This window comes from Triturus cristatus, chromosome 1_2 (assembly GCF_964204655.1).
Source record: "Triturus cristatus chromosome 1_2, aTriCri1.1, whole genome shotgun sequence".
Lineage (NCBI taxonomy): Eukaryota > Metazoa > Chordata > Amphibia > Caudata > Salamandridae > Triturus > Triturus cristatus.
Window position 1 is genome coordinate 922,532,684 of NC_140580.1, and position 22,532 is coordinate 922,555,215.

General features: G+C 43.3%; 1 protein-coding gene across 1 annotated transcript in view; it reads right to left on the bottom strand.

Annotated features, from left to right (window-relative positions):
- Nucleotides 1–2,667: 2,667 nt before the first annotated feature.
- The window catches only part of LZIC (leucine zipper and CTNNBIP1 domain containing), a 118,595-nt gene continuing 98,730 nt past the window's right edge, over nt 2,668–22,532 (bottom strand). The window contains exons 5-7 of the mRNA XM_085609802.1: nt 5,218–5,313; nt 5,043–5,124; nt 2,668–4,546 (exon numbers count right to left, since the gene is read on the bottom strand). Of these exons, the coding sequence (XP_085465928.1) occupies nt 4,488–4,546; nt 5,043–5,124; nt 5,218–5,313 (237 nt within the window). The 3' untranslated portion in view covers nt 2,668–4,487. The remainder of the gene's footprint in view (nt 4,547–5,042; nt 5,125–5,217; nt 5,314–22,532) is intronic.

Here is a 22,532-nt window from a genome sequence, read left to right on the forward strand (position 1 = left end):
GTAAAGCTTGAACCTAGCCCACGTCAGAGAAATGATTTTCTGTGTCAAACTCTGATATGGTCAAAGAGTGATTGAAGAGGCAGATGCGTTCTCAGGCAGAGTTAGACTGTTACGGCACTGTGATGAGTGTTCCTTAACAAGGCACATCTTCAGCTCTTTCTTAAATTGTAGTACAGTTGGTGAGTCCTGATGAATGCAGGGATGTTGTTCAAGATCCTGGGTGCATAAACAGAGAAGGCTTGCTGTTTTGTTTTTTCCTCTTTTTGCCTCTTTTCTGATGGGTTCCTGGCTGTGGATGTGCCAAGAGCCATTGGAAATTGGGAGTGTGCTATACTCATATGCAGGGGTGCTGGTCGTGCTGACTTTGTAAATAAGGCAGCTGATTTTGAAGATCAACTGGAGCCAGTGGGTTTCCATCAGGAGGGTGAGGTAGTCATATTTCTTTAGAAACTGGATGAGACTCCATTAACGGGGGCCACTGTGGAAACAGGGAGGCCATGGAAGGCTGTGCTTTCTTATGTGTTCCTTGATGGTGAGATTGGTATGCAGAGTGCATACAAGTGACTAGGAGGTGCTGGAAAGTTTGGATTTGAGCTCATCCAAATCCATGTAAATGAGCCAGATTTGAGCTAGTTGTTGCTTACTGTTCTTTGCAAATAACAGTAATTCTGTTTTGGTGAAGCTGAGCTCTAGGTAGCTGCTGGACATCCATATCTCGATGAGGAGCAGGCAGAGTATGAGGTGTAGTGTGTCTAGAGTGGAGGAGAGTTACAAGTGGAGTTGTACATTGCAGGCATATTGTTGATGCTTTTATCAATGAGTAGAGTCCAAAAGGGCTGAAATGAGGGAGAATAAGATGGATCCCTTGGGGACTTCACTGGTGATAAGGATCTTCTGGGACCTGCTGGTGCCCATGTGAATAAACTAGTGTTGGTCAGGTATATAGGAGGAGAAGGATTGATGGATCTTGCAGTGAATACCACTGGAGACTTCAGGGGGTGGATGAGAGTGGTCTGGTCAACGTTGTTTAAGGCAGCTGAACTTTTACCACTTTGTTTTAGAAACTGAAGGCACAAATTCTTCTCTTGGCGAAGAGTTAATCAAGCCCATGATAAGGGAAGCAAACAATGTGAATTTATGAAACAGATGTTGGAAAAGCATCTTTCACTGGAAAAGTTATATTACAGTCTGATTATTTCCTGCAACGCAGAAACAACCCTTTCTACAAAACAAGGTTTCTTTAAATTTTTTTGTTTTTTAAAGTAATCGAATCCTGTGGGGAATAGTAAAAAAATAACCCCAGTGCTGTGGACCCTCTTCCATGGTAAAGAAAATCCTATATGTGATTTATTTTCCCAATATGGGCTTGCTACCACAGCTTTTGTGTTTTGTTGTACTGTGCTAAATATGTATTACTAGTGACCAATCAATTACGCATAAGTTATCAGCCTTGAAAGATAAAAAGTTAAGCTATGTCTTTAGAAAAAAGTCAAATACCAGTGAGGCACTGAAGGAGGGTGGATGACCAAGCAACAGTATCAAGGCATGGGCACAACTAGACTTTGCAAGAGTCAACGCAGAGGGAAACTAGTAGGAGCCAAGCCATTTTCAGAAAATAAAACTTAAAAGCTGAGGACATAAGTTTTCAATCAAAACTCCAGAGCCTCTTTTCACACTTGATCTTCGTGAGTGATAAACATTTGAAACTTTAGGCCCTCCAAGATGCACAACCAGAAAATCTGAACTATCGCCTCGCTTTCCACATACCTGCCAGACAACTCCGCTCCGCCCAACTCACTGTGGCCTCCTTCCCACGAACCCACAATACCAGGACCGGAGGAAGATCTTTTGCCTACCTCACCGCTAAGACCTGGAACACTCTACCCCTCCACCTCAGGCAATCTGTGTCGTTGACCCAGTTCATGAAGGACCTCAAGACTTGGCTCTTCGACTGAACCTCAACACCTGACGGATCAGCAGCCTCCCCCAGCGCCTTGAAACCCTCACAGATGAGTAGCTGTGACTTACAAACCCCTGATTGATTGACTGATTGGTAATGACCGTTAATGTGCTCCTAACTTCTTGTATTCACCAGAAGTCCTAACAGTTGTGAATACTAACAGCCTGTTAAGTACCTGAGCATCTTCCTATATGTCTCTGTATTCTAATCTTCTCTTTTTGCATTTTATTTATGATGGTAGTATGTTGAATACTTTGATCCGGACTTCGGTGATAAAACTGCACAGTACTTTTCCGAAAATAATGAGCATAGTTCTACTTTTCTAAAACTGTCTACTGTAAAGATTGTTCAATTCACATTGTACTGTACTTAATATCATTCAACAAGCACTGCCCTGAAGGGAAAATGCTACCAGAAAGTTGAATTTATTTACAGTGGTGAAAGCTCTTTAAGGTGTTTTCTTTTTTAGTTTCTTAGTTGCCTGTTAGTCCACTGGTAGAATCACACTGCATACATTTTGAGGGCCTCAATGCTAATCAACAGACTTGGTAAAATTTTCTAGCCCTAGAGGGCCTCTCGTCTGTCCAACCACCCTGAAGCCCACCTTGTCAGTTCGCCACATATCATGCGAATGTTGTGCTGGATGCTACTAAAGTCAATTGCATGTCTGCTCAAAATACACACCAATAAAGGGATCATTGTCCAGCTTAATGAAAAGTAATTATTGGCATTTATATAAAACAAAAATACAGATAAGTAAACACAAGAGCTCAGTCATTGGGAGAAGTACGGTTCTTGACTGGTCTACCCAAGGGGAGAGTTATGGAAAGAATGCCTTAGCCTCAGAACCATTTCATCGGCTCACCCTGCTGGTAGAACCTGTAAATAAACATGGACAGCAAAGCCCAAGGCTTTACATCAGCTTGACTTCTTCCACATCATGAATTTCACAATGAATAGCAACAAGCAGAGCTCTTTTCCCATGCAAACCACAAAATGGAGAGACTGGAATGGACAGCGGTTTCTATCAGCCTCCAGAAAGTGAAACAGCTGCAACCAAACCACGCTGCAACCCTACTCTCCCTCTCCTCCAAGAAGACTCTTTAATTCATGTCATACGAAAGAGCCCACCCAATTGCTCCCACAGGGTTCCTCTAAAAAAAAAAGTGAGAAACATCTTTTAATTGGAAGCAAGCAGAGAAAATGCTGCACTCAATGTGTAAGGAGCAATCTCCTGCTGTGCGAGAAATTAAATAACACCAACCAGACCCCTAATAGTCTTCTTGAAAATGTACAGAGAAGAAAAAACTGGCAGAACCTAAAGATGGTCAAAGCAGTTATCACTCATCAAGCCTCAGGAAAGAAATGGGTGCACAGAGAACACCAAAAGTGCCATTATATCACAAATACAAATAGGAAATCACTTAACGCCAATTCTCATTGTAACACAGCTCCATCCCAGGCACCTCAAAAGCCCCCTTCAATAGTAGACTTGGGGTTAGAAACCCCTTTACTAGTAATTGGAGAAAAAATTGCTCCAATCAGGGTTACCCTAACTAAGGTTGTTCCTGTTTCAGGAAAAAACTGACTGCACTTGGTACTGGCTCTAGATGGCGCTGCTATATCCTCTCCAAGAGTGAAATAGCTTCTCCTTGTTTCTATTCAAATAACTCTTCCCAGCAGGCCCTAGAGATAATTAGCTGTACACAATTCTATCCTACCAAGCACCAAGAGTAACTTTATGCTATTACAACGCACAAAAAGGAAGGATAAACTGCCAGCAATAATTACCCATCATGCAGGTCAGACAGACACTTGCTATGTTCTAAACAACACTATTTACCTACTGATGGTCACAGTTTTTTACACTGGTCTGGAAGATGAATTAACACTACTGTGCATCCCCACTTGCAGGTGAGCAACAGATCAAGTCAAAGGCCAGGACAGAAGAGTATGTCTGGGTACATGATGCTCTCCACAAAATAATTTTACAAAATGTACGATGAACCAGAGAGGTCCTTCTAGTCCCTAGGATTTAGGCTCTGCTTATAATGGCTTTGCGCGATGTGCTGTCCCTGCCGAAAAGCATATATAATACATGTTGGTAAAAAAACAAAATCAGATGCAGATGGACTGCACACTGCACAAGAAAAATTGGGCACATTCATATATGAAAGGAAAGCAATGCTTTGGTTGGAAGGTTTCCCCTTCAGGCGCGGTTTCTGATTTCAGTACATCCAAGCATAAAGGCGTTTTTCATATAGAGAATGACAAGCACCACTTTCCCTTAACAGCCCTGCTCGATAAGTCAAAACATATCTATCACAGATCTACACAATCACAAAAACGTCATAAAAAGACCCTCATTCTATGATTTCACACAGGTAACTGTCTCAGATCTTCTGCACTTTGCAGAGTTTTCATTTCCAATCTAGTTAACGGAAACTTCAAAGAAATGGTGAATGCAGGACGGAGTATCCTTAGTCCATGAGCACCTCAGTGGAGTCAGATTTGTTTTCACTCAATGTCATTTTTTAGTCTTTTCCACTTCAACACTTGCCAGGGCTAGGACTTTGTCTCCGGAACCTGTGAAAAAGAACGAGAGATAGACGGTGTGAATGAGAAATAGGGGGATAAAGGGAGACGGTGATTGTGTGTGTCAAAGTGAGAGAGAGAACTTGTGTGAGGTGTTTCAAAGAGCCTCTGAGATGTATATTGTGTGCATGTGTGAGACAAAACATGCTAGTGAGAAACCAGGGGCACTGTGCATGGTTGGGCACTGTGCATGGTTGGGTACGTGCATGTGTGAGATTGTGAGTTTGTATGAAACTGAGCATTTTTATATATGAACGCATTGTTATTCATGTGAAAAATAGAAGGATTGTGTGTGAAATCCCCCCATGTTATATGACCATGTACCTAGTCCATCAGTTCTACTAAGGGCTCAGACTGACTGTCAAATCTTTAGATGTCCCTATGTACCTGTCCAAAATTGCTAAGTGTGAACATCTAGCAAGGGGTCAATATTTCACTCATCTAAATGATGAAAGAAAGGCCTACATCAGACCAGCAGAACACTTACCCAAGTTTTCAGACACTGACTCAAACTGACTGAGGGCTGCTCCAGCGTTGGCCATGAGAAAGGCCTCTTCCTCAGTAGTTAACTAGAGGATAGAAAACAAGGCGTTGAGAGGATTCTAATGGTCCCTCTCCTGGCTCTGGAAAGGTGCAGTGGCCTAAATAACCTCAGACATTACCTGTTCCCCTAATTTCCGAAGGGCGCCAAGAATTTCCACTTTCTGTTCTGTATGTAGGTCCTTTCCCAGCTTTCCTATCATCAGATCTCGGTCCATCTGGAAAAAAAGAGCAGGCAAATTAATATCCAAATCAGGAAGAAAATAACACTTCATAGTTAATAGGGTCTTCGGCTTGCAGGAAACCCTTAGAATACTACTACTAATAATGATCCTCATATAGAGGGAACTACTGATTCATACTTGGGATGTAACTTTACAGTGCACATAGGACTATGTAGGGCACCAAATGTCTTAATATCTAATACTCCTACCAAACAGCAAGTAAATCTGCACACGAAAAGTAAGACGTCACCTACGAATGAATTTTCCTTCTTCAACATCAATTGTCGGTCACTTCCAAAACACCAGGCTGATATTTTTTATTTCTTAATTGACAAACAACCTGATGCTATCTTTCTCACAGAGACATGGCTCAATACCAGCTCTGGCCCGGATGTAGCCATAGCTCTGCCACCTAACTATGTTATAGTTAGGAAAGATAGGGAGGACAAAATAGGTGGAGAGATCGCTATAATCCATAAAAACATATATGGCTGTAAGTCTGATGGCTTACTGATCACTGGTTGCAAAGCGGCAGTGTTTAAACTGACCTTAACCCCTCCTTTGACTTTTGCCAGGGATATTGGTTTATCGCCCCCCCCCCCCCCCGGGCCTTCTGGCCCTTGCGCCAGAACCTACCCAGACCTAGTTACTCCCTTCCTTCTTAGCTCGGCGAATTTGTCTATTTTGGGAGATCTTAATCTCCATTTGGAGGATCCCGCCTGTACTATTAGTAATACCTTCATCTCAGATTTGGCAGCAATAAATATTTTGCTTTGCAATTCTGGCCCTACTCACAAAGCTGGACACCTATTAGACCCCATTTTTTCCAACTTATCCAATATTGAATGTTCCACAGCTATTCCACTGTGCTGGTCCGACCACTTTTTGGTTGGTTTCAGGCTAGTGATTCCAGAAAACTCGCACGTGGCGACTTGTGGTGCTCCAAAATTAACTAGAAATTGGAAAAAGTTGGATATTGTTAATTTTAAGAAATTCCTTTCTATTAACGCCCCTATTTTTTAAAATATGTTTGCTTCTGATCTAGTGGCGTTTCAAAATTGGATTCAGAGAGCCACAGACATCTGCCTTCCTCCCTCCTTTAAGAAGGTAAACAATCACCGTCCCCCTGCCCCTTGGTTCTCAGACAAGCTAAAAGTCGAGAAAACTAAATGTAAGAATATGGAAAGACGGTGGAGAAGGGCTTATGCACCTGATGCCAAACTTGCCTATCTACGTACTAAAAGGGAGTATCATTCTCTTTGTAGGGCTGCTCGTGCAAACTATGTTTCCTCAACTATAACGGATGCTAAGAATTGCTCCAAAACACTATTTAAGATGGTTGAAGAACTATCTGGCTCTGCAACCCAGTCAATTCCCCCAGTCTGAATGAAATGCAATGCGAGGACCTTGCTCAATTTATTACAAAGTGGAAGCAATATATTCCGCTTTGGTCACATATAAGTCTTCCTATTCTGACCTGCTACTATCCACCCACGTCCAGTCAAGCTCTCTGTCTGACTGCAGAGACGCACATATTATGGACTCCATCAATAAATTGGAAAACCGGTCACCACTAGACATTACTACCCTCCAACAGCAGCTAGGTAGTATTAAATCTGGTTCTCCACGTGACCTCCTTCCGATCACAGTACTGCAGCAGCTTGAACCACCGGTACTTATAACTATCATGGAACTTTTAAATGCATCCTTAAAGGAGTCCTTTGTTCCTTCTGAATGGAAGCAAGCAATGGTCATCCCACTTCTGAAAAAAGCCAACTCTGACCCTACGCTGTCTTCGAACTATCGGACAATTTCTCTGTTTCTTGTATTTTCTAAAATTCTAGAGAGGCATATCAATGGCCAATTGTCCCAGTATATTGAAACTCATAGGTTTCTTCATCCATCTCAATCTGGTTTTAGGACCAGCTATTCCACGGAGACCACGCTTCTTGGCGTTACAGAAATGCTCCGCCAGAGTCTGGATGCAGGTGACACAGTAGCTCTTATTTTATTGGATTTAAGTGTGGCCTTTGACACGGTGTCACACGCCGTGTTGATAAAGGCCTTACAATTCATAGGAGTTACGGGTCCTGCACTTAGCTGGCTAACTTCCTTCCTCACCGATCGCACATTTTAGGTCTTTTCCTCTATAGCTAACTCTAAGACCTACTCTTCTCCTTATGGAGTTCCCCAGGGGTCTATTCTTAGTCCTTTGCTATTTAACCTTTATGTTAGACCCTGGCAACGATCGTTGAAGAGGCTAGGTTGTCGTTATTTTCATATGCCGACAACACCCAGATCATTTTCTCTCTTTCTGCCGGAAAAGCTTTAGAGCAATCTGCTCTTCGGACTGAGCTTAGCATAGTGGCATCATAGATGCATGCCAATTTTCTCAAGCTTAATGGTGCAAAAACAAAGGTCTCTGTACTGGGTAAAGATAAAATCTCTGGGGTCCACAACATTGGTCTACAGAAATGGGTGCGTTGCCGCAACCTTCCCATCATGTTCGCAACATCGGCTTTATTATTGATGATTTACTATCTATGCGTCAACAAGCCATGAAGGTTGCTGCAACATGTTTCACCATTTTGAAATGGCTAAGAAAAATTGTTTGGATGCTACCCAGTCCTACCCAGAGAACTGTAGTCCAGGCTCTTGTTACTTCTAGACTGGACTACGGTAACATTCTTTACCTGGGAGGCAATAAAGATGTAACACATAAGCTACAGCTGGTACACAACTCCGCTGCCAGATTGCTCTGCCAAGTTCCCAGAACAGCCTCTATCTCTGGCCCCCTGAGGGACCTTCATTGGCTTAGGATTGAAAACCGGATCAAGTTTAAAGCTCTGAGCTATATGTTCAGAATTAAACTTGGCATAGCTCCCCTTTATTTGCAAAACTTAGCTCACCCCTACCTCCCTACACGTACCCTTTGGTCTACTATCCAGGCTAAATTCCAGGTGCCTAGGGTTGACTATCCCGTATGGGTGGCCGCTCTTTCTCTTACTTGGGCCCTGAACTGTGGAATGCTCTTCCTTTGTCTCTTCGCACCCAGATTAACCTTAAACTCTTTCGTAAGTCACTTAAAACTTGGCTTTTCAATCAGTAAGTCTCGTCCTCATTTTTTCTGCTGTCTCTGACGGGCGCCAGGAAACCCTTTTTGGGTAGCTGTTGCGCCTATATATACATTTAAAATAATGATAATAGAGCACATCACAAACATAAATCATCACTGCACTTAAATAATGCATAATTAGTGAACTCAATGGTAACCTGGCTAACAAACGTGAGAGAGGAAACAATGTGGCTACCGCCCAGCTGGCCTTTAAACTTATGGCTTGCAAATAACCCAGAAATCTTTGCAGCAGGAACTCCGTCCACTGAGCCTTGTAACTGGCTTATCCATGTAAATGTAAAGGGATTATTCAGGGCCTTGTCAAAATTATTCTAAACTTCAAATGAAACAAATTAGACAGAAACATTTGAGAGCCAGGAATACAGAGGTCCAGGGATGAATCATAGAGAAAAGCCTAACTGAAACAAATGAGGAATTGTGCTGCTGTCTGCAAGAAGCGAGGGATAGCTCTGTAGCCTGGGTTGAGCAACAGCTCAATCAGCTGACTGTGCGATAAGGGTGCGGTGCAGCTTTGTATGTTGCAAAGAAGTTTTAGCTATAATGACTGTGGCAAGCGAAGGGTAACTTTACTGTGTATGAAAAGTGAGAGATCACTCTGCTGTCTTCACTGACAATGGGATGCATCTGCTGTCTCTCACAAGTGAGTGTTTGGCCAATTGCCTCAATCTCTGGTCGGATGACAATCTAGTCGCTGCCCCAGTGCTAGCATGTTCTCAGAATTCTACCTAGGAAGGACTGCGGGGACAGTGGTCATTACATTTATCTGCACCCACACTCTTCCTGCTACTTCTCACTAACAGATTAATTTAGCTCTAAAGACTAGAGACTGTGAAAGAGAGAGAGTTAAAAAGATGAAGTTCATTCCCCTAAAGAGTTAATACTTGTGAGAGGACAAGGGCACTCGGTGACTAGCTTTTAGTGGACCTGGCATTACATTGGAGGTTTTTTTAAGAACTTTACGGGGATTATGTCAAACTCTGGAAATAGTAAACTCATGTGGAATGCAAGGATATGGAATGAGAATATGCTTCATATTCACTTGGCAGGTTTCATTTTATGCTAAATTCAAGATAACACAAATAACATATCTATAGAGGACAATATGGTACACTAGCAAAGCTAGATATACTTCGTGGCACCAAGTCAAATAGGCACTTGCCACATAATGCACGTGCTTTTTTCAACATCTATTCATTTCCCAAAGTCTGAATGCTTTTCTATCTCACAAGGCTGGGAATTTGAATTCCTGAACAGAATGGTGAAGAGCGGCAAACAGCTTGGTAATCCTCACTTTGTTCTTATTCTCTACAACACTGTCAATATTGCACCTAGGAATTGGGATTCTAGGACTTCTAAGCTCCCTTTTGCAGCTCTATCCACAGGAGCTCTCGCAGTGTCCGACCTGCCAACATCTGGTCCATCAAACAACACTTCTGTTCCGTTTGCTAACTTGACCGCTCCCACCTGTATGTTATCCAGGTCACCGTATAGCAGGCACCCAGGCCTCCCTTTCTGGAACGAAGATAACTTTGCTGCAATTCTATTCTCAGTCTCCTTACCATTATAAAGTTGGTGATTTTTTTTTATAAGAGTTTCATTTTTATTCCACAAAATTAAAACATATAGCATTTGTACACCTTGTAATAAATTACGTTGAATGCACAAACAAACTGTCTCACAACAACACACAATTCCATTAAGAGAAATAACTACATTTTCACACAAAATGTATGTGTTTACACTTGCACTCAAAAGCTTATGTTTACAACCAAGTCTTGGACACACATAAAAAGATATCATACAGTGGAAATGTATCCACACAGTTCAATTGGAATCGCAAGCAAAAATCAGTTGTCTTGTTGGGTAGAAAGTTTCTTTGTCTTTATTCCATATGTTATTTGAGCAAAAAGAAAACCAGCCAACACGTGTTTCGTCGCAAATGGAAATTAATTCTGCGACTTCCTCAGGGCTGTCTAAGTAGAAGTCCTGTGAAAATGGACTAGTCTGTAAAAAATGCACCATAGTAATGGTGATTCCGTATTTGGATCTGCCGTGAGTGTTCCCGAAGGCGTGAGTCTGTATGTGTGGAGGTCCACACTCGGAACACAGCATACTGCCGTGAGGAGCCACAGCGCACACGCTTTGGGATCTTAATTACCGACACATACAGACGCCAGCCTTTGGGAACACTCAAGGCAGATCCAAATACGGAATCACCATTACTACATGAAATGTGTAATCGTATGAAGAGTTGGCTATCTTAAATGCATTCTTGATCCTAGATGTTGTTTTGACGCGGAAAGCCACTTTCATGGGTTAGGAAATCACAATTTATGAGGCGCTGTTATGTGGTAGCTGCCCTGGTTGGTTTTAGTGTGCTTCGAGTTTAATTCTACATAATTAAATTTGAGATTCCACCAGGCGATAAGAAAGATGACCTTCAGAGTCAACAAGAGGCATACAGCATCTTGGATTCAATGATTTCACCCTTATGTTTGTAACATTATGTTATTGTTCTGTTTCTATGGGTGAGACTGAGCCTCTGTAACACCATAGCAAGCTGTCTCAAGGGCGGTCCATCACCTCATCTCCAAGACTCTCTCCTTCAATTGCGTTGCCTGGCCAGGCCTCGGGTACCTAAAGTCTTCCAGCTTCTGAGCTGATCTTCCGGGTTCTTCTCTCGATTTGGGATCTTTCTATGCAGATGTGAAGCTCCTAGCCGATGCCACAACACATGGGGCAGGATCAAACCACTACATGCAGCAACAGGCGGTCCAGCCCAATGATTCACAGTCCAGGGGGTGGCGGGGACTGGGCGCAGCCGCCACAAATGGTCTGAGGTGAAGCAATACGGGGCACCACCCATCAGCAGTGCTACACAGAAAAACTGCAATATCCACCCCCTAGCCCCACAAACCGGGGCTTGTTTTTCCCGGGATGGAAGCTTTGAAGGGAGAGGGTTTGTAACCATTTCTTCAAAGCAGGTCTCGCCTATTGTGTTCGCAGATGGGCCTCCTGATGGGAGACCAGATCAGGCATAGCATGATGGCCACTAAAAGCGAACTCCCGGGTTCGAGGACAAGGAGCTTACTGAGACCTCGCCATGGCCATGGCCCTCAATTCAGTGCAACTTTTCTGGAGTTTATCCCGGGTACTCCATGTGAATATGCAGGGTATAAAAAAGGAGTTCTATAATGAGCAGGATGGTCAGCTAGGCAGATGCTAAATTGTCCTGCATGAAAGTTGTGCCGCGTTTGCAAGTCTCTTGGCATTGATTCTAGTAGTGGCCAGTAGTTTGTGGCATATAATCCTTGGACGCTGGAGGTAAGGTTAACACCCAGATACTGTATGGAGACCAAGGTTATTCCCATGTAACATGAGGTTAATCATATTCGTTTTGGTCATGTTTATCTTGTTTTTCTATACCCTCTGGATTTCTTCAAGTTCCTTTAACAGGGCCGAAAAGGGTGTCAGTCACTGGGACCAGCAAGCATGACGAGTTTACACATATTGAGCCCAAGCTGGAATCCTCACATCAAAACATTATGTTGTGTTCCCTGCACTAGAGGTTTTGAGTCAACAGGAGCAAGAGAAGGGTGAGATGGAAGCTCTACATGGGGCCTTGCTCTACTAGTACCCACTCAGAATCAATGCTATTAAATCCAATTATCACCATCAGAAATACATATTCAGCCCATATTATGTTCATTAAGCTACGTCCAAAGTTTCAACCGTGTACCACTTCGCTGAGGAAGTTTCATTCCTCCCTTTCACATGTTTTTTCAGCAGAGCAAGATGTAGGGTCTCCCCTTTAACCTTAGGGGCCACGTCACATAGATATGTCAATTTTTTGGTTCTGTCACTGACCTTGTACCATACCACAAACCCGGACTGGTCTGGATAAACTATTTGAGGCAGTATCTCCCCAAATTTGGCCTGCAGTACTTTTGCAAAGATTTTAACAAGTCTGTTCAGAAGTGAAAAGAGCATACACATATTCCCCCCATCCTTTCTCACCATGCCCTCTGTCCCAACCCCCGCCAACATTATGCTATTAGTTTGGCTCACACCTAGCCCAATGCATTAAAGAATAATATGTTCCATTCAGTTTATGCTTACTCCCGATACATCAGGGCTTCTTGTTGGTTTCCCGAAGTTCTGAGCTCCTTCCTTCTATGCAGGGTTGGACTGATATTTTGGGCACTCAGGCAGTGCCCGGCAGGCTGGTCTCACAGGTCAGTGTGTGGGCTGTTTTTTGGGCTGTTTGTGGGCCTGTTCTATGGTCTGCTGGGACAGTTTTTACTGTTTATTTCCGAGATTCTAAAACAAACATTGCCTGCAGTAAAGCTCAAATGAATACAGCCTTCCATTCCTTGCAAAACACTTACAAAGCATGTCTTGTTCAAAACTGCTTTAGTTTGCCAACATGGGCCACATTTTTAGCTTTCTAATTTCCCAATGGGGCCACTTTTATTTTGGGGCTCTATTTCCAGTCCCAGTCTGACCCTACTTCTATTTCAATATTTTCTGCAGATTGTTTTGGGCCACATCCAGGCTTTGGCAGCATTTTCCATGACTCTTTTCACAGTCTTGTGGATAGCCTTAAGGTGCTAGGACTGCTTCTCCTCGGATGCTGCATTGTTCATCATCCAGTTTCAAAATATTCTTAGCTTCCACTAGAGATTGTACTTGGTGTAACAAATCCTGTACGGTGAAAATTAACGAAAACATGTAATCTCATCAATATGTAGAATTTGTCATTCTGTGGAAGTCTGTCACCCATCAAAAAGACCTCCTCTTTTTAGTGTCAATATAGAGAGGTCTTGGAAGGGTAAGATCTTGCACCTATGAAAGACGTTGTCTTCCTTCGTCCTCACTGCTTTCATTATATTTTCATTGATTTGAAATTGTGGACAATAGTCAATATATATCAGGTGGCGAGTACTTCACCTGTGAGAAGTTTGAACTCCAGTGTATTTTGTCTAGCTCAATGGGTTTAGGATTTGATGAACTCCTTTAAACATTCTATAGATTATAGCCTTCAATTTACTTTCCTTTGAGATTTGAGTACCTCCCCTTCCTGTTCCTCCCACCCTACCGGATACTTATTGCACTTGGATCTGTTCTCCAAGTCTTCCAACTTTGCTTGGAGTGTGCTATTTTATTAATGTAGTACAATGACTTCTTGTCTTTAGAATTCGTACTCTTCAACACTGTTGGCTTAATTTTCCTCTATGGAGAACAGTCTCTTCCCCAAGTGAGTTGATGTCTCTTCTCTAATCTCAAAGCAAAAAAGTCCGTTTTAAGACCCCTGAGCAGCTACTCCATGAATGGGTTTGTGATGCTGGAGTCAACTGCACTCACCTCTGGAGTGGGCAAATCCTGCACCTGTGGATGAGTCTACTTCTCTAGCATGCATTCCTTTTCTGTGCAGGGCGTTACACAAGTACGTCTTTGATGGTGTGATCTCTTTTCCCTTTTACAGTTGCCATGTTTCTTTTCAAACAAGGTCCTCCCCATTCATGGAGGCCCACAATGGGAGTGAGAATGACTCCAAGTTTTCCATTCCGTAGGTTACATTCTTACCCCCAAAACACCTTTACCCAGTCTCTTCTATTGCCTGCCTTCACCCTTTGAGTGATTCCAGCACTCCAATTCTATGAATTTGATCCCACACCCTCTCAGAAGCCTGACATAAGCTTCCCACACGGGACCTGTCTTTGGCTCTGCAGAGGTCAACAGGCTACCATTAGATTACATGCCACAAGAGGACTGTGTTTTTTTGATCTGCTTCCTTAATTTGAATGTGTTTTTTCAATATTACACGTAGGTCCTTAGTGGTCTTGATTCAGAATTCCTGTTTTGCCAATATCCGGCTACTGGTTTAGGGGTCACAGTTGACCTTTTCAGAACATCTATGAACTTCCTATGGCTGGATGTCATCTGTTTAATTTGGCCTTCGCCCACTCTACTCCTGTTCCATTACTACTATGTATATTTCTTTGGCTGGATTGTTCCGCACCCTGTTCCCTAGGGACTCCAGGCCAGTTATAGGTCAATCAGCTTTTGGTTTTCCTAAACTCTCCATAGTTTATGTCCAAGAACACTTTTCTTCTGCTTATCTGTGCTCAGGTGGTCTAATTCCTGACCTTGTTCTCTGCAACTGGACACTTCTTTGCACTAGGTGCCCCTGTCCCCCCAAGCAGAACTGGAGCCTTTTAACTGGGCATCCGCTACCAGGCACTTGGGCTGAGCCCAGCTTTGAATCAGCCATCAGTGTTTTTCATGTCAACAACAGTGGCTGATTCGTTCTCACCCAGTGTACTTCTCTCCATCACTGCAACTGGTCATCTTGCGCCATCCATCACTCCAACGGGGCGTGCTCAGGTCCTCTATGCACTGCTCAATGCATGCCGTTCTTAGCCTGCTGGGTCTACACCTACCTCTGCTTTACTGAGTGCTTCCCTTCACTATGGTTTGGATCGGATGCCTGGTAGGCCTTATGGTAGCTCCCAGCCTGAGGCCATGGTTCCCTTTCTCTCTAGCTGCAATTCATCCCATCACCTCCCCAGTTGAGCTGTTTTGGGGCTGGACAGTATGAAGGAAAGGAAAATATATCCTACTCCAGTCTGCTCCTGGCTATGCCCTCTACTTACAATTATTTCATAAATTAACACTGCTGTGCAATAGAAAGTATAGTATATTGGAAAGATCGTCAAATATGAATAGGATCAGAAAGAGACAGGGCAGGTTCATACAGTAGATTTCATTTTACACAACAGGACAGAAGCCATAGTACAGATAAACAAGCATTTACAATGCAATGGTCTCGGCATTGTTAAAGTTAGAGCTATTGGCATTGCTCATGACATTATTTTTGTTTATGTTTTTGTTTTTAAAACATTTAAAGAAACGGCATTGTTATTTACAATGTCAATAGCTTAATCACTCAAATGCGAGACCTATTGCATTTGCACCCACACAGAGCCACCCACCCACACACACAGAGAGCCACCCACCCACAGACACACAGAGCCACCCACAGAGCCACCCACCCACACACACACAGAGCCACCCACCCACAGAGTCACCCACACACACAGAGCCACCCACCCCCACACACACAGAGCCACCCACCCCCACACACACAGAGCCACCCACCCGCACACACACAGAGCCACCCACCCCACACACACAGAGCCTCCCTCCCCCACAGAGCCACACACACAGAGCCACCCACCCCCAACCACACACACACAGAGCCACCCGAGTCGCTGGTATAGGCTTAACACTACTGCTTTTTTCAGCTTTCCTTCGAACAGCGCTCTGGCAACTGCATGATGGGGGTTGATCATTGGGTAGAGTCCACATTGGATGTTCTCCTTCAGACGGCCGTGGCTTTCAAAAGCAAGACTCACCTACCCACACCATGGGTTAGGCAGGAGCTTCTAGGTCTAAAGAAAAGCTGTGAGTGCCTGGAACGTACTTGGCAGAAACAATATAATGTTATTGATAAAGTAAAGCATCAGGAACCCTTAAAATTGTATCATGGGGGCGTGGCCAAAATAGCAGACGGTTGAGATGTGTTTTTGATTCTCTCAGCTCCCTGCCGTCAGGCCCAACCGCCTAGAGTTGCACCATACAGAGCCGGACCCTGCTGAGGCACTATACTGCCCTGTTGCGGGATCTCGGGGCCCTCACGGCGGCACAGGGGGTCAGAAGGACGGCTCGGGGCCTCGTACAGGCGAGCTGACAAATATGGCCCATGAACCATAGACCCGAGGTGTGTCACTCCCAAGTCCGTCCCCTCTTGCGGTGAAGACTCACACCGAGAAGTCAGAGCACGGAGAGCTGCCCTCTCATCCGAGGAGCTGTTGGATCTGGGAAGGAGCGTGCACACTTGAAGCACTCCAAGGCTCCAAAGTGACGAGGCGTACAGAGAGCTGCGACTGACTCCGGCCCGAAAGCAGCTTGGCAGTTGGGACGGATCCGGGCCCGGAGGACCGTCCGATGAAGACCCCACCAAGATGCACGGAGGTAGAGATGGCGTGCGGGGACCAGGGGGGAAGCAGCAAGTGGACCCGAGAGGCACCCCGGGCCGCCTCCCACCTCCTTGGAGCCCCTGGGCGAGTCTGGTCCACTGCAGGCCTCATACGTGGGACCCCTGGCGTCGTGGTGGTAGCGGCTGGCTGGCTCGCATACGCCGGGACTGCAACGGCTAGAGAAGTAGCCGGCCCTAACAGGACTGAAGGTCGAGATCGCTCAGAGCCCAGGAGGCGCCCCGGTTGAGGCACGTCAGGACACACAGAGTGGAATACAGCCGGCAGAGCAGCCAGAGCAGCAGAACACAGAGGAAGAAGCAGAAGGAGGTACCTGAAGGCTGGAGCAACCGCGGGCTCGACTTCATCTTTTTGGAGGCTAAACAAACAAACTGGTTGGCTGAGGGCTGTGACGGTCCTCCCCGACCTGACGAGAATGGGGAACCGCACGAGGGTGGAAGGGCGACCCCCTCAGATGCAAAAGCAGAAGGTCGGTTCACAAGCGCTGCCACCATACCGGTACGTGTAACCGCTGGTCCTGGCGGGAAGGAAACCCGGGGCTTATCAGAGCTTGGAAGAACCGGGAGTGCTGGGGTCGGCATTCTGTGGGGAGAGCCCGGGGGAAGACACAGAAGGAGAATCCCAAAAGGCGAAGTATCCTGGCCCTGACAACTCATGGGTGTTTAACAATTGAACTTTGCTGTACATTGACCAGAGCAGGCTCCCATGGGCCCGAAGGGATAAAGGCCACACAAAGGAATAAGGTGTAACTCCTCCCCCAAACACAGAGCCATGAACACCGCTGCCTTTCTCCGAGGTCAAGGAGAAATGCCTCGGAGAAACGCAGCGGCATTTTCGGATTCGGGGCGTGTTTTTTTTCTCTCCTGTTGCCATTGGCTGGAATGTTTACATTCCAGAGGAGAGAAAGAAAGTAAAAAACACGCCCCCGAATCCGAAAAAGACGGGGCTTAAATGGACAGACGCTCCTCTCCTCCAATGGCTGGCCTCCGTTTAGGAAGCCAGCCAATGGAGAAGAGGGGCGGGTTCAAGCCCTGTACTGAAATCATTAAATCTCGCGAGCGAGACTGCGCAAGCGCAGTCTTCGCGAGCCGAGACCTAAAAAGGAGAAGCCAGATTATTTGCACTGGCTATGAATAGAGGAAACATATTACAGTGGAAAATGGTAGGATAGATTTTTCTGCAACAGAAGGAAATCCATGTGAGAATCCCTGGCAGTGGTCTTCTGACTAGTGTTCGCAGTTCTAAACACACACAAAAAAAGGAAGGGGAAAATCAAATAAACCTCAGTCCTCTATGGAAACCCTCAGTGATTTTAAAATTGCCCTCACCCACTAGATAGTGGCATGCTTCATCATAGGGTGTGCTACAGCACTCTAGCACAGACCAACACTAAGATTGAAGCAAAAAACATTTATCTTTTTGGAGCAAAAATGTGATCCTTCAAACAAATAAACCTTAGAAGTACCTAAGAGATTCCCACCTTGTTTTATAACCTAGAATCCCATATTCATCAACATGTTTTGGACTTCCAACTGCCCCTAAAGGTTGACGACCTTCATCAGTATGAAGATCCCTCTTACCACCCCCCTTCTCTGCCCAATGCTATGTGGAGATAGGGGATTCATCTCCAGCCATACTTGCCAATTCCAGAAACACACTCAGGAACTACCAGCAAAGAAAACATCTTAAAATCATTTCCATATCACTTAAGGGTAGGCAGCGGGTGGTAGCCACATTACTATTCATACATGTAATACACTGATCGAGTGATTTATCTTACACACCTACCATGCGCAATAAAGTGGAGGACACAGGCAAACACACACCCCCACACCACCAAAAAAACCCCAATCTCTAGGCTCCTTATCCAAGTTTCACTACGTTCCTTCCAAAACCATGGTAGGAGTGGGAGCAGCTTATTGTAGTCACACACTGCATGGGTACAATAGTAGAACACCAAAATATATGGCCCTTTTTCGCATAAACAAATGTTCACTTTCCTATTTGTAGACCAATTGGTGCTAGACCCTTCCTTTATTTGTGTAACGTCTCTGTATAATTTTTAATTACTTTGCATCAACGCTGGGACCTCACATATACCCCAAACCTCGTTCATAGTGTCTTACTACGGTATCACTAAGTACAGTGGTGGTTGAGTTCATGCGTCCGGTGCCTCCTTAGGATAACCCATTACTCTCTCATTTGGACCCCAGAATAGACATGAAATGCATGTCACGCATGCGGAGGCAGAGTACCCCGTGTTGAATCCCCGGTACAAGGAACGTGTTTCCACTTGACAGACATGCTCTATTGAACGCACTGTGCGGAGCGAGAATTTGCCTCCCCTCCTTTGGATGTGAGGGAGAGACGATAGTAGCCTGGATATTTTTATAACTTAACAGATTGGGAGAATATCCTTTATATTGTTAATCACTAACATAAGGAAGCAAACGTTTGAAAAAGAGCTTGTGTGCCTTTTAGAAAAGCGAGAGGGCTTTCTATCTTTCAATAAACCTTGTATGGTGAGGATTATAGTCTGCGTCTCTTTAGTGCACCTGATTCGGGTAGTACTTTCATTTAGAGATTTATTGAAACGAGGTGGGAAGAATTTTGCTTTCCTGAAGAAGGTGGGGGTGATATAACGTTGGACCCACCAAAATGCGTTGATTCTTTGTGTTGGAATACATCATGGATCAATGACAAATGCATCACTTTATGATTAACGTTTAATAAGAATTTGTTGCTTTGGTTGTGTGCATTTAAATTTTATTAATTTGTTTGTCTGACTATCGTGATTTCTTCTTGATCTGAAAACATTTTTCTTGCTGCTTTTCTGTCCCACTTGCTGTTGTGGTTTTTAACTTGTATTTATTACTGTGATTATTTGTTTTTAAATTGAATGATATATTTGAGCATTAAACCTGTCTTTGAAATGTATGATTTTTAATTCTGGGATTTGGTATTATATGTACATATATTTTTTAATAAATTGTAAGAATAAGTAAAAATTATTACTATACACTTTTGCACTGGTTTGATTCTTCAGTTCATCACATTTGCACCTGGTTGAATGAGAATAATTGGTGGTGTATGTGAGAAGTAGTAGTTGCGGTCAAATATTTGTTCCCAAGGGGATTTTTTTTTTACTTTGGGCCACTGGTATCCTACCCCTTTGGTGTAATGGGGTCCCTCTCTCTTTTTCTGATCTACTATTGTACCCATGCAGTGTGTGACTACAATGAGACACCCCCACTCCTACCACGGTTTTAGAAGGAACTTAGTGAAACTTAGGTAAGGAGTCTAGAGATGGGTTTTATGGAGGTGGTATAGGTGGCTGCGTGTGTGTCTTCCACTTTGTTATTGCACACGATGGGTGTGTAAGATGGATCAGTGTATTACTTGTATGAATTGTAATGTGGCTAGCACCTGCTGCCTACCCTTAAGTGGTATGGAAATGATTTTAAGATTTTTTTTTAAGTTAGTTCCTGAGTGTGTGTCTGTAATTGGCAAGTATGGCCGGTGATGGATCCCCTAGCTCCACATAGCATTGGGCAGGAAAGGGGGTAGTAAGAAGGTAAGTACAAGGATCTTCATCCTGAAAAAGGCAGTCGACCCTTAGGGGGAGTTGTAAGGCCAAAACATGTGGATGAATATGATATTTAGGGATATAGGGTACTAACTGTCCAGGTATACCCCGACTGAATTTCTTTTAACACTGCCAAGTGAGGCCCAGAATATAACAAGGGGGTACTCTCCTAGGTAGTCTTAAGGTTTCATGTGTGTGGAGGATCTCAATTTTGAGGGACCATTTTTGCCCCAAAAAGATAAATGTTTTGTGGTCTACCCTTAGCATTGATCTGAGCCAGAGTGTTGTAGCACACCCTATGATGAAGCATGCCACTATATATATATATATATATATATATATATATATATATATATATATATATATATATATATATATATATATATATATATATATATATATATATAGGGAGGATAAAGGAAGTGTAGTACCTCTCACTCCTTTGTTAGTGTATGTTGGATAGTGTTCACAGTTAGCTGAAACAATAAATAGTAAGGAGGGGAATAATGTTAACTGAAGTTGGTTACATATTTACTAACTGTATTTTAGTTTAGTTAGTATTGATAGTAAAATAGGGTGTTTCGGAATAGGATTTCATGGTGGAAACTTGGGGGAGGAAGATTAGGATTTGAGGCCATATTCCTTAAAACCCAGACCAAGCTCATATTCCCAAACAACTTGCCATGGCCTTAGCTTTCTTTTTTTCTTATTATAGACATTATTTTTTCTTTCCAACTAAGTTCTGTCTGCCCACTGAATGGCATTGCTAGGATGCGTGTCTGCACACAATTGCAAAAGTCAGCGGACTTCAATCATTCCATTCTAAAAATAACATACAATAATATTTAACATAAACATACTTTTCCAAATATTTTCTAAGTTTAATAAACTTTTTATGTTTTCCCTATACTTTCCTTTAAGGAGGTCTCCGCAGTCGGGACATCGATCTCCATATGGTAATGTATGGGGAAAGGTTTCTTATATTTTAACATGCAGAGATCTCCACTCAAACTGTAGCGTTAGCCAATGGTTAAGAATAGAAAAAAATATAAAAGTTTATTAAACTTGAAAAAAAATTACAAATATTTTTATAATAACTAGTAACGTAAATTAATTTAAAATATTTACTTCAAATACTGAAGAAAACAAATACGACAGTATAATTAACAAAAATTTTAACTAAATTGTTAATGTAAATATAATACATTAAATTAAAATTAGATTTCTGAGGTTTAAATAAAAAAGAAATTCCAATTGTTGTTGGTTTATAATGCATTAATAATTCTTAGAAGTGATATATAGAATTAAGTAAACGTAATTTAATTACATTGAATAAAGTGTATTACTACAATATTTTATACAAAAAAAGTGATGGATGGACTCCTGGAATTAAACACAGCCACTTGAAATTACAAGGGGTCGCACCCAATCCATTATTATTTTGCACACCACACCACTCCACTTCAATTTGGACCCAGCCAGATGCAAAACAGTCTTGACCCTACTGCAATGGGAAGAGTCCAGCCCGAACTGCCAGGCGAGTCTTCCCTATACCGAAACACAAGCAGCCTAGGACCAGTTTCACCCTAGTTATAGCTCATCAGCCGGGTAGAGCTTGATTCCAGTGACACAGCATGCACCGGGACACTGTAAAAAGGATTCATCAACTCTTTTTAAAAATCAAGAGAAACAGCCAGGTGAGCTCTGGATTCTGCCAAGTATAGCACACGGACATTCAGGCACTGGCTTCATCTTCATGACCCAGAGATATCACATTGGAGGACTGATAAATGTCCATTCAAGTAAGCTATTGGTTTAACTAATCTGTTTTCTGTACTGACATCTTGCATTAATTCACTCTAAAGAAGTTGCATATTCACTTTTGTAGCTGTTGTGTGCCTCAATGAGGGGTTATGAAAAGATTCACAGATTTAGCATGCATAGCCAAATCAGGAGTGATGTCCTAGAGTAGTGTATTATTTAACCCTGGTAAAAGCGTGGTCTAAGATGACACCAGAATAGATAAAATGCCCTCTCAGGGTGCATATAAGATTCGCAGTGATTTAGTGAGCTGCACTAAGGCAACAATCTGTAATCAGGGCCAAAGGAGAGGCGTACGGCAAGAAGTGAAGTTGTCATCACCAGCATGGTTGCAAAACCAAGCCAGAGTCTCCATCAGTATTCTACGTAGCCCTGTCCAACTTTCAGCCCTAGCAACACTAGTGGGGCTCACTCCTTACAGAAGCCTCTCATGATCCCCAACTGACTCAATGAGGTTACTGTTAAAGATATTGAGGTCAACCAGAATTGTCTATTTGGTGACATTTAAGGAGAGCACTCTGCTGCCACTGAAAACATAGTAGTGTATCTCTTCAGCCAAAACGTGCAGGGCAGGTAAAGTTTATTGAGGATGAAAGCAAGCTATACTGTT